At 46.1% G+C, this 12,778-nt stretch overlaps 1 protein-coding gene across 10 annotated transcripts in view; it reads right to left on the bottom strand.

The window, feature by feature from the left end:
* Positions 1-12,778, bottom strand: part of rbfox3 (RNA binding protein, fox-1 homolog (C. elegans) 3) — a 548,753-nt gene that overhangs the window by 27,620 nt on the left and 508,355 nt on the right. For 9 of the 10 annotated variants that reach the window (XM_015379413.1, XM_015379417.1, XM_015379419.1 and 6 more), the window contains 6 exons: positions 11,177-11,269; positions 9,936-9,996; positions 9,801-9,854; positions 5,419-5,551; positions 2,986-3,025; positions 906-964 (listed from right to left, as the gene is read on the bottom strand). In XM_015379413.1, the coding sequence (XP_015234899.1) occupies positions 906-964; positions 2,986-3,025; positions 5,419-5,551; positions 9,801-9,854; positions 9,936-9,996; positions 11,177-11,269 (440 nt within the window). The remainder of the gene's footprint in view (positions 1-905; positions 965-2,985; positions 3,026-5,418; positions 5,552-9,800; positions 9,855-9,935; positions 9,997-11,176; positions 11,270-12,778) is intronic. The other variant, XM_015379422.1, reaches the window with a different exon arrangement.

The following is a 12,778-nucleotide window of genomic DNA, read 5'->3' as shown; positions in this document are numbered from 1 at the left end:
ACTTTAGTTTGGTTAAATTACAGTAGCAGACATTCAAAATTTCCCCACTTTCCTTGATGGGCCCTTGGCTGGTCCCCTACAATTCCTTTTTAAACATCAATCTTTGTACTAAAATATTCTGTCATGATTTGTGGACATTAAGATCTAAAGAGAAGCGTCATCCCCTGGTCAGACCATATAATTCAGTGAAAGGGTGGAGTTAGAGTCACTCAAGTGGCTGGATGTTGGAGGGGAATTTGCTGGGAGTTGCAGAGGTGTCTGCCTCCATTCGGCTGGCGTTTGACTGGAAACGGCCATATTGAATGGCAGTTACTGTAAATCATTCAGACAGTTTGGTTGAAAGTTTTCTTTATAAGGTAAGGCTACTGATTGAAGACTCAGATATGTGCATAAGAGGTAGAAAGAGAAGCATTTTTTACTCGGCTCGACCTACGTGCAGCCAAACTTTGATTTGATTTGCCACTGTTGGCCAAAAACTCTGTTGTATTTTTATATTTTTGTAAGAAAAAACGTAAGTTTTCATTTCTGAATTTTGAAAGAAGACTTTTTTCACAGGAATTGTTATTTTCTTTTTGTTCAATCAAAACAAGGCTACGCATGAATGGACCAGACAACTGTGGGACATTTCCAAGCAAACTAATTTTTCTAATTATTGACTGTTTATGATAATAGGTGACATAATTTGACAAGTTTGATCATTTTCTCAAGGAGAAAAAAAAGCTGTGTATGCAGCTGTAAGTGACTGTAAAGTAATTTTAGGATGAAGAAATTAAAACATGCCACAGGCAGTACAGACCAGGTACTAAGTGGTTAAATTAGTCGGAAACACCTCTGTGATCTAGACTATAGCAACTTCTTTAAACAGTAAGAAAGTGGAGTGTTTACTGCCTGGGAGGGGTTCTCACCTGTCACTGTAAGCAGCGGTGGTGGTGGGTTGGGCAAATCTGTATGCTGCATAGCCACCCTGTTAAAATACCAAAGTATTAATTAGTGATTAAGCACAACCTGCGCAGAGAAAGGTTAGAACTCAGATACACAAGCAAACAACAATACAGACTCAGAGCTTTAAATGTCACTGCACAGTGTTTTGGTCCTGAGCCCACACCTTTGAGCTGCAGGTTCCCTCAGAGACACCAGAGGGTGCTGTTTGATATATGGTGCATGCAGCAGGAGGTGGCATTAGGGGAATGAGTGATGATCTGAGGAAGCAGCACGTTTGGGGAGCAACTTATTGTCGCACTACAAGCCTGTTGGAGCAGCAACAGCACGGCGGAGAAGCAGAGCCCCCAATTGCTGCCCATTTTTAGCCGACTTTCTGCAGCTTTCCCTTTACTGCGACCCCTCGTCTCACAAATGAAGGGAGATGTTTGAACCGTTGGGGAGTCAGGACTGCTGTATTCATTTGCCAGAGTGGGGAAGGAATTAAAGACCTGATTGTAGAGTGCTGCTATTACTCTCTTTGAAAAATGAAGGTGTTCCCCCACTGTTTTTCTATTAGTGCCACCCGAGCGTCTGCCCATCTGTGTCCATACGCCGGATAGCTGCCTTTTAATAATGCACCTTTTCATTCATTTTTAAAGCCGTCCGTGAAAGTTCTGCGGCTGAAAATCTATTCTAGCTCCCTTTCCGTCGTTTTCCAGGGAGGGGGTGCAGGAAGTCGTGGCAGATGAAGCGGATGACTTCCTGTGGGACAGAGTCTGCCTTGGGACCGCCCTGATTACGGCAACAGCCCGAACAAACAGTGGCCGATAAATCACTGCATTGTCAAGTCCTGCACACGGCGCTGCTACACATTTGTTATTTTGTCACGTCGGCGCAATCGTGCACAAGTGTACTGGTGCGTTTCCACAAGGAGCAGCATGCATATGTATTAGCACATACATATCCTGGGTGATGCATGTTTATATGTGCATGTTTGGTTCTGACAACATTGTGGCATCGGCTGGATGACAGTTGAGGACACTAAGGCGCTAAGGGACGGCTTCCTGTTGGTCACCAGAGACTCTACGCACACCGAGGCAGTCTGAAGCACTGCAGTGGTCATGGCCGAAGGGAATGGCAGTGGTGTCTTGGATTGGGAAGATGGATCAACCTTCCAGGCCTCAGTTAGCTTACACAGAGTCTGTGAGTGGAGGCTGAACATCACTCAGACCACAGCCCAGCTCTCTTCTATGGCGGTGGGTGTCTGTGCAATAAAAGTCAGTGAAATACGGTCCTATCATGTGGGCTGGTGTGAAAGTCATCTATCACACCGGGTTTAGCATTTCATTCCCAGACACCGGTCCTGGTCGGGGCGAAAGTGAGAAGCAGCTGTCAGCGCCGCCGTGCTCACTGTCATCTCGGCAGAGAGAGGAAAATCAAAGGGACAAATTACACCCCCCCTCTCCTCCCACACACAGACGTTTGGACTGATGTCAAAGTGGGGGCAATGTGGTAATTTCAGCATTATCTCCACAGCCTCCTTGCTCCTCTGTGTTGGGGCGGCCTGCCTCTGATGCGACCCCGCCTGCACGGACAGATCCGGAGGGATGGCAAATCCCTTTATCTGCTGCTCCTCTTATCTCCCCCACGGTGATTGCTGGGGGGGGGGAGACTGGCTCCACTCAGACCGACGTAGACACCCCTCCTCCCCCAGGACAGGCAGGGATATCCCAGCCAAGCCCTTTGAATGAGCAACGAACAGGACAGGAGAAACGCAGACAAATCTGAAGGAGTAAATGACCTAACTTGACAAGGGACACTGAGTCAGGGTCCACCTCTTTGCCAAAGTCTGAGATCAGAGGAGGGAGGAGCTGAGGGGGTTTTAAATTTTGTTGTCGGGTTTCTTGGCACGGCAGACTGAGGCCTAATCGACGCCGGCTTGGCAGCGACGCTGGGTGAGAGCCGGGGGGGAGGAGATCACGTTTTCGTCTCCAGGGCCGAGTCCTGTGTCTGCTTTACTTCTCTTTCAAACGAGCAGTCAGGAGGAAAACCAGCCATACTCACATAGATCTCTGCTCCGTAGAAGCCATCTTGGTACACCACCCTGTGAAGCCATAAAATAGGAAACAATAGTTAGTTGGCTTTGCATCGCGCCGAATCCTCGGACGTTGTTCTGTCAGATCAGCGTACCCCGTCGGATCAGCATGCCTATAATCAATACGCATGCGCAAGATTATTAACTTTTAACTCTCTCAATGGCTGTTTATCCCTTTAGTCATGTATAAAAAAAATCCATTTAAGGTCAGATTGACATACGCTTCTAAAAAAACACAAAGTAATTAAATAATTTTTGTACATGACTAAAGGGATACTCGCCCGTTGAGGTAGTTTAAAGTTTATTTTTCGTACAAAACTAAAGGAATAAACGGGTATTGACTATGGGTATGCTGGTCTGACCGGGTACGCTGGTCTGACATAACACCGTGGCCTTTCTCCTCCAGCGTTCACCGCCTGCATCTTGGGTGAGGTCAGATTTCTGGCAGCTTCAGCTCGCTGTACCACAAATAACGAATGACACATTAAACTGAAAGGTGCAACCGTTTCAAATCCCTGTCCAATTTTCTGCTCGGCTAAAGTTGTTTGTCTTTCCAGTTTCTGCAGTTGTTGTCAGGAGAGAGGAGCGAAGGACAATAGAAAGCAGTGAAGGCAGCTTCGTCACGTGACTCTGAAGTATAAATCAACCAGCTGCCATCGGCACCGAGGGGCCCTTAGAGAAGCAGGGAGGGGACCGTGGGGTTTCTGGTCCTGGTTTCAGCAGCGAGTCTCTCTACAGCAAGACTAACCCTGATCTGATCATAGGGGGGCTGGCCTTTGTCCGAACAGAGTGAGAGGCAAGAGATCAGAACCCATGCTGATGCTACCCACTCTGACTCTGCTACTGTCAAAAGCACCAACTATACCAGAAGAAAAACCTGGACCCGCATGGAGGAAGAGGCAGAGCTACTGAAAAAGGGATTCAATTTCTCTAAGAGTCACAATATTACATTTGAACACTAAAATACGATGTTTTGCACAAACACAGGTTTCAGCTAAGCAAGTATATATTTATGACCATCTTTGGACAAATGCTCTGAGGAACTAAACCGTTTTCATACAGTCAAACACCAACTGAATGACAGCTAACTTCCCTCCAACTCCCAGCAAAATCCACTCCAACTTCCAGCCACTGGAGTGACCCCCCTCTTACATATTTTTGTTACTCTGACTCTATCCTTTCACTGAATTACAGGGTCTGACCAGAAGATGACGCCTCTCTTTAGATCTTAATGTCCACAAATCATGAAAGAAAGAATAATTTAGGGCAAATATTGATGTTTAAGAAGGAATTGTAGGGGACCAGCCAAGGACCAGCCAAGGGCCAGCCAATAATCAGCCAAGGATCAGCCAAGGGCCAGCCAAGAATCAGCCAAGGGCCAGCCAAGGATCAGCCAAGGGCCAGCCAAGGACCATCCAAGGATCAGCCAAGGGCCAGCCAATGGCCAGCCAAGGACCAGCCAAGGGCCAGCCTAGGATCAGCCAAGGGCCAGCCAAAGTTTAGCCAAGGACCAGCCAAGGAACAGCCAAGGGCCAGCCAAGAATTAGCCAAGGGCCAGCCAAGGATCAGCCAAGGATCAGCCAAGGGCCAGCCAAGGACCATCCAAGGATCAGCCAAGGGCCAGCCAATGGCCAGCCTAGGAACAGCCAAGGAACAGCCAAGGGCCAGCCAAAGATCAGCCAAGGAACAGCGAAGGGCCAGCCAAGAATTAGCCAAGGGCCAGCCAAGGATCAGCCAAGGATCAGCCAAGGACGAGCCAAGGATCAGCCAAGGGCCAGCCAAGGACCAGCCAAGGACCAACTAAGGAACAGCCAAGGGTCAGCCAAGGATCAGCTAAGGAACAGCCAAGGACCAGCCAAGGAAAAGCCAAGGATCAGCCAAGGAAAAGCCAAGAGCCCCTCAAGGAAAGTGGGGAAATTTTGAATGGCTAGTACTGTAGCAGCTGTCTTGTTTTTTCACATTCAACCCTTCAAATCCAGCTGCTCTGGTTCCCTTTCCACCTCACTGTACATTCAACATAACTTTGTCCAGTTCTAGAGGTCTTACAAAAGAAAAAGTCCAAATTTTCCAGATAGTTCCATTAAGCCTTGTGACCCGGCCCTCTTACTGAAGAGGACTTTTCTAAATATGAGCAGTTATCTTCGCTCCATGCATTTGTCCTTCCTCTAACATTTCTCTAATAATGCTGTGAACACAGATTTCCTTCCTAAACCCGCTGACTAAATCTTGTAGAATTGTAACACCATCTCTGCCTCACGCTAACAAAAGCTTTAAGATAAGATCTCAGTATTTTTGTGATTGATTTAATGCAAAATTTGAAGCTTGAATCGTTGAAATTAAAAGGTATAAATGGGTGGTCAAATTTGATACGTTTATTCCAAGGGTAAAGAGGAAATACTCACGCTCCATAAGCAGGGATCGGTGGAGGTGGTGGAGCCGTGCGGAACGTGTTGTAAACAGCTCGTCCCCTTCCCCGCAAGTGGGCACCCCTGTAGGCCACCGTAGCGCCTGTGGCAGGGTAGGGGAACCCTGTTACTGCAGAGGAAAAGGGAGAGAAAATGGCTTTCAGAGAACATCTTCAGCTTGGCATTGCTTACCTTATGACAGAATACATTAGAGAGAGACGTGTGGCTCTGCTTTCCCTATGACAGAATGCATTATGTGGAAGACAAGGAAACAATAGATTTAATCTTTTCTAGGTGCGCCTCATCGAGCACTCTACCCTTTCCCAGCTCACTGCTTTGTGTCGTACTCAGCAAGGATCCACATTTGCTGTACGCATTCTTCCCTGATGCCTGGCGAGGGGCAGCCTTGAAGTCCGGGCGACTAATGGATGCAGTACCACTAGTTTCGCACCACGGCTTTCGCACAGTTTGGAGTAGAATTGAAGAGTGGGAGGCCTGAGGTAGAGCCCGAACTCAGGAGATGAATTTGAGGAGGCTGCTGATCAACAATCAGGCGATCTCTGACGCTGATGGGTTTCAGGTGGTTGGAAAATGGGGGTGGGGAGACAAAGGTTGTTGTGACAAAACGGTCACGGTGAGATTAGAGGACAGCTAATGGGAACTTCAGGTCTCCATTTAACCTTCAATCAGCACAGAGGCTGTCTGATTACAGCCCTGCAGGGGTGCATACAAACACACCGATCTCCAGAAATGATTAAGGTGGCCTCCACTCTTCCTGCGATTGTAATTCCCTAACACCTCCGCAACCATCCCCCCCACAGCAGAGTCTATCAAAAAACAGTCACCGCCATTATTCTTCATCCTCCGCAAAATGCCCCTTTGTCATCCTCGCCTCACCTTATTCTTCTTTACGTATTTCCAGAGTATTTGTTCTATTAACCGGGTCTGATCTCACAGGTAAATAGCATCTAAAAGAATAAAAACTTGTGCTATGTTTGTGGCGTTAGCCCCGCAGCCACTGGACGCACTGACGGGGAGAGGGATTAGCTTTGTTTTTGAAAACGTCTATAACGTCTGCAATCATTAACAACTCGCTCCATTAGTGGATATATCCAAACTTCGCATCTCTTTGGGTCAGGTGACCTCCCTCACCAACGCACAAGGCGCTTTGTTTGCTGCCACTGTACCAACCTGTGCCCGATTTCCCCCCAAAAGTGATTTATAGCTCTGACCTTGGCATTTAAATTAGGGGAGGGGAGGGTGTCCGAAAATGCAGTTGCTAAAGGGCACAAACAACCCTCCTTCTGAAGTCCACCCCCCTAAAGAAAAATAAATTATGCTTCTTCCTTTCTTTTTTTTTTTCTTTTCTAAAATTTGTATGCGATCTGCATGCGGTGATGTATGTGAACGTAAACTCATAATGAGTTGGCGATAGGCTACACTGCTTCAATAATAACCCATAAATCAAAGACACTGTCACACCTTGGTGAGCGCGTGAAAAGCAACAACAGCCGCCGCCGCGTACGGAGGGAGCACAAACCCGGCGGAGCCACCAAAGTCAAACACCTTTTTCCGGGGAGGGGCGCCGCAGAAAATATGAGTTATGTGCCGGAGGGCGGCAGGGTCAAGCCGCACCTCATATGTCATACGTTGTCAACCTGAGAGAAGCTCAATACCTGCAGAGCCAAGTTGGACCCGGGGTAATCCAGTGATGGGGTCATAACCGGCTCTCATAAAGAAAGATCTGATTTTCCACAAGGTTGATCTCTCTAATACTTCCTGCTCAAATACATGAGCATTTAATCCACGCGCTGGGGACCAAAAACAGCTTAATCTAATCAAGAGTCTGGAGCTTAATTATCCCCCTAAAGTACACTCCAACAATGAGAGGATCTGTCTACATATATTAAGACGGCAATTAGCCTTTCTTTTCTGTCATTTACACAGCTGGTAGGTTTTCCACAAGTCCTCAAGAAAAGACTCCACCTTAGTGAGTGAAAATCTGAATTGGTGAGTGAAAAGCCACTCATCTCCTGTCTCTGTTGGAATTAGCTGCAGAGAAGAGCCTCTGAGTGGTAGCCTGAGGGGGCGGCCATACGATGGCGGGTCTAAGTGACAGCTGTCTGTGGCGCTGAAAGCCTCCAACACCAGTAATGAAGAAAAGTTTGCCAATTATACCACTATGAGCTAAACGGCGCAATGCACGCTGAATGCAGATCTACCTCAGAGGAGTTCTTTTAGTTATTCTAATCTTTATTTTTTTCCTGTTTTATGCAATTCTAACACCTGCATCGGATTTATTTCGATGAATAATAAAATCAAACCGCTGTATAGCTCACATAATTAATAATTTCCTTTAACAGAGGGCATGAATCAGGGCTTCACATCGCTACCACACCCATGTGTTCATGTGAGGCCATTTGAGTCCATTCTGCATAAATTATGGAGTTTAAAATCACATTAGTGCACATTAAAACAGGAGAGAGGTAAGCACAGTTATTGTTTGCCTACCAGCTACTGCACACCATAATTTGTGCCAGCGCTAACTTTTATTGCCAGCTCTCTTGGTTTAATTGGGAGCCCTCAGTTTGAGGAGGATACGGAGCCGGGGAAGGAGGGGGGGGCATTGCTGCAGACCCCACCGGGTCCTTTCCTGCTCCCCTCCCCCCATCAGGAGGAGGAGCCAATCTACCCTGGAAGAGGTTAAGAGCGGGGAGCTGGCGTAAGGCTCTCATCCGTCATTCTCCTGAATGGGTTTTGAGGACAATAAACCTGTAGCGCCAGGACGAATGGAGACGAAGTGTGCTGTCACCCAGCCACGATTTATGGCTCCCAATTTCACTGATCTCCTGCACAGAAATGAGGACTGATAAACAGTGATTAATCGGCTTTATATACCATTTTAACTCTCCCCGCAAAAACCATAATGGTGAAGATTTGGGAAAAATCTGCGGCAGGATTTTATGGTTTTCCCAAACCTGTAACATTGGAATGTCCTCGATAGGGTTGGATTGTTCTTTCTTTTATAAAAGAAGCAGTTTCCTGCATATTAGGGATGGTTTGGTTTCAAAAATGTATCTCTTTATTTATGTTTCCCATCTTCCCAGCTGGCAAGCATATGTTGTCGTTTAGGCTTGGCAAACTCCAGCGCCATGTCAAGACGACTTGAAAAATTAGCAGCCAATAAATCACGCAGCCCCTCCTGCTTCCCCTGCCTGGAGTGGTGGACCACACTCCCTCTGATTTATGAGATGATTTGGGAAGTGTGTGTGTGAGGAACATGGAGGAAGCGTGCATGAAAGAAGAGACGTGTATTAGTGTCTGTGTTCTACATAGGTTATCTATTTCTGTAGGCTGCTATGCTTTGGTCTGAGTGTAAGAAAACAGGGCAGGTGGTGGAGCTCCGAGTGCGCACGTAGGGGCGGGAACACGATTGTTTGCCGAAGTTCAGACTTATATAATGTCCGTATCTTTTAGTTTTGGAGAAAATTCCTTCTGATGGCGTCAAAGTGAATGTGTTTGATGCTGTTAAAAGAGCTACACTCGGAGGCGAACATGTTTGTGTGCATAAATAATTAGCAGAGGAAGATGTTGAAATGAAAGGAGTGCCGAGGGGGGGGGAGGTTAGTGGGAAGCAGGGGAGGAGGCTTGGATGAGGGTAAGGGGTTGGGGCTGAAATAAAAATGATAGATGACTGCTTTCTGTCATGGACAGTTATTTAGAGGTTCGCCGTAAAGCTGTCCGGGGAATGAACAGATTTTAGTCTAATGAGCAGAAAGGAAAGCCGTTAAAGTGGCGAGATGTGCTCAGCACTTCTTCCAAATGAAATAGTACCATTTCCCCCTCATTAAAATGCAAAGGGTTCATATAACATACAGCAATAAAGCTGGCATGTCGAGGCAGAGAGAGATAGGGAAAACCCCACTGAGCTCATCTCGTTCCTCCATTACTGAGACCAGAAGGAATAGCGGCCTTCGACAGGGTGGGTGCCAACAATATCTCTCACTCAATCTCCCTTATTCGGTTAGCTCTGTAAAAGTCAATCTGGTGCACTTGGCAAATCCATCCACAGCAGCAGCCTCCACAATCTGATAACAGTTGCAGAGGCGCTTGCTCTTGAAATCATTTTTTTTTTTTAGCTTTACAGTTGCACACTGTGCAAACAATGGCTCAGGCTCCCTCAGCCACTCAGAGAAGCTTGGATCATCCACTGCTTATCGGATCCACTTTGATTTACGGCGAATTTTATGTTCACTCGGTTCAGGATGAACCTGATTGTGGAAATTCAGGGGGTCAGATTGGGATTGGCTGCGGCCGATAGCGGACTCTGGCGTGTGGCGGAAAAAAGGTACCGGGAGAAATGAGAAAAGCAGTCGTACCGGCATACAGTTCAGGACCATAGACAGCTCCCACCACTGGGTTCAGCTTCCAGCCTGGAAACAAAGAAGAAAGTCCACTTAGACCTCGGCTTAACGGGAGCTCGATTAGCAGGCAGCGCTCGGCTCGGCACTCACCGTTTGTGTAAGGGTTGGCCACTTTTTTGTTTGTCATCACTCGTGCGGTTGCATTGTTCACCTGTTTAAAGCAGGAGGGGACACAGTGAGTGTTTACAAATGTTAACAACACAAGCCAAACATTCAGACTGGGCCACGAGAAAGCAGCAAACCAAAAACCAACTGAAACACATTCTCAAAATAAAAGGAGGGTTGTGCAGGTCTACAGATTTCTCCTGTTTGGACTTTTTAAATGTTTCAGATCATCAACAGACTCTAAACATCAGACAAACTATTTTAAAAAAGTTTTTTAAAAAGTTAAAAAACAATCTACTGGATTTTGTTTGCGAGTTTGAAGACATTTTGCTTCCCTTCCAGGAAGCTTTTTCAATTCAAAATGTCAGAAAGAGCGTAGACAGGTATCAGGTATTACAGGCTAACAAGGGGCGGACCTGTTTGTCCAGTTTTCAATTTACATGTTTTCTAAGCCAAAACAAGGCTTTGTTTTTGGTCCACTCTATAAAGCCTCAAACTTTATGTTATTTCTGACATTTTGAATTGAAAAAGCTTCCTAGATGGGAAGAGAAACGTCTTCAAACATGGAAAAAAATCCAGTGGATTGTTTTTTATTGGATTTCTTTTAGTCTGGTTTTAAAATAAGTTTGATCTGAAACACTTTTGTTGGACAAAAAAAAAACAAAAAAGAGCAGAAATCCTTGGGAGAAAAGCTGCTTCACAGGACTGTAAACGGTTCGTTCCATCACAGACATACCTGCTGCTTTAAAATCAACCAACAAAAACAAAGGAGAGCATGCAACATCTACATGTTTGAGAAAAAGGGATCTTCTTCCAGTTTTATGGAGTGATTGAAGAACCGAATATGTGCCACAAAAAAGGAAAAATAAACTGGTTTGCTCCCACTGACCTGATGGGAGCGACTGTTTTATAAACAAAACTATAACTCGAAGCAAGCTGCAGCAAACGAAGGCAACCAGGAAATGCAGGTTGTCTGAGATTCAATAGGACCCCAGAGGGAGACAGCATGCATTCATCCTGCTTTGTCAGGTGATGATGGACAACTTGTCCAGGTGGACATGTATGGATTCCATATTCTACTGAGAACGGATTACACGCACCATTATGCATGCATGCAACCAGATCCACACACAAACGCTAGCCGCATGCTTTTGCTTTGATATGCAGGGAAACCAAGAACACAGCAGGCAGGAAAGGAGGGAAAAAAAGGGGAAAAATGGAAGCACCTCGATTTTGCGTCCCTCTACGATTGTACCATTTAGTTTCTCCCGTGCACGATCAGCGTCTGTGCTTGTTTCAAAAGTTACAAACCCAAAGCCCTGAGAGCGCCACGTTAGCCACAGGTAGAGAAGAAAAGACACACACACACACAGAAGGGGGGGGGAGAAAAGGAAGAAAGAGGTGAGAAGACAGGAGGTGGTGAGCAGCAGCAGCGGCGGCGGCAGTGGAGTCGAGTTGTAAGCAGCCAGATTAATTAGAGGCAGTTAGTGAGGCGTCAGGAAACAGCAAACAGAGAGATCCGAGGAGGAGAGAAGAACAGTGACATGACCTCACACGGCAACACCAACAAACCTGCCCGCTTTATCCAATTAAACGGCACAGCTGCGGTGGCATGGGTGAACGTCAGGAAGCAGAGGATGCAAAACACTGTTGGCTGCCATAATAGTGCTTTAATTATCTGAGTAACTTCGACAGCGTGGCTTCTGCTGCAGCCTTCCCTTCGTTTGAGGAAAACCCGGCAGCAGAGGAGAGGAGGGTTTCTCCTCAGCTTGATCTCAGACTGCTTTGCATTCAGAGCTCTAATAGCTGGAACATCTCAACAGAAGCTAGAATAAAGAACTGATATTGACTCTAGAACGCGACTAACATCCACCCAACCTCTCATTTCCATCCCCCACCTCTCGCTCTCCACACCAACACTCCCCTGGGAGGGTTTGTCACTTCGCTGAGTTATGTGGACTGGGATACTGGACCTGAGCGCTGTAGTGGAACCATTAAAATATTCCGGCCAAACAAGTCCCATTCCCTTAGTTTCTATATATACTTCTAGAGGTATGTGCAGGGAGGCAGGGAGTATAACCGCTGCTGCCTGATAATTGCTTGAGGATTTAATACATGTGAGAGATGGCGAGCGGCGTGATTCCGCATGCACACACACAGGATCAGTGGCGGTTCTAGACGAAATATATCAGGGGGCCAAGAGGGGACCGGCGTGTTTTCATGGGGGCACGAAAAATAATGAAATAAAGGCTGATTTCTACTCAGAAACCAGGTTGTCATTATCTCCTTTCTATCTCTTCTTTCTTTGATCTTTTCTCTTTTTTTTTCTTTTTCTGCTCTATTTACATTGCAGTGTCCATATAAACTGTAAAACTCTCTGCATAATTATAATAAAGCTATTATTTATTTATATGCATGAAAGTAAAGTGAAAGTAAAATCTGCTGGGCTCTTTTTGGCATCAAGACAATTATTGTTATTGTCACATTGCCAGACACTGTGTAAAAAAAAAAAGAAACCAGGTCGTCTGTGTGTGTGACACTGCTGCACCTTTCCAAAATTGTAGGTGAGTGCAGACAGTGCTGCAGACAGGAGGCCTCTGATTGGTCAAATCTACATCCGCTCTACACTATGGGCCGGATCTATCAAAGGTTTGCGTGTATTAAAACGTGAGCTATTTCACTGCGCACGCTAAAAAATGTACAAACTGATCTATCAACAGCGTGCTAAAAGGATTTGGTCTTTAAAACGTGCTAAATAGCGCCTCTCATCCATTTAGTACTTTTTCTGCAATGAATATGCAATATTCATTGCAGAAAAAGTACTAAAT

This window comes from Cyprinodon variegatus, unplaced genomic scaffold, assembly GCF_000732505.1.
Source record: "Cyprinodon variegatus isolate N-32 unplaced genomic scaffold, C_variegatus-1.0 Scaffold191, whole genome shotgun sequence".
Classification (NCBI taxonomy): domain Eukaryota; kingdom Metazoa; phylum Chordata; class Actinopteri; order Cyprinodontiformes; family Cyprinodontidae; genus Cyprinodon; species Cyprinodon variegatus.
This window is presented reverse-complemented; position numbering and strand designations above follow the sequence as displayed.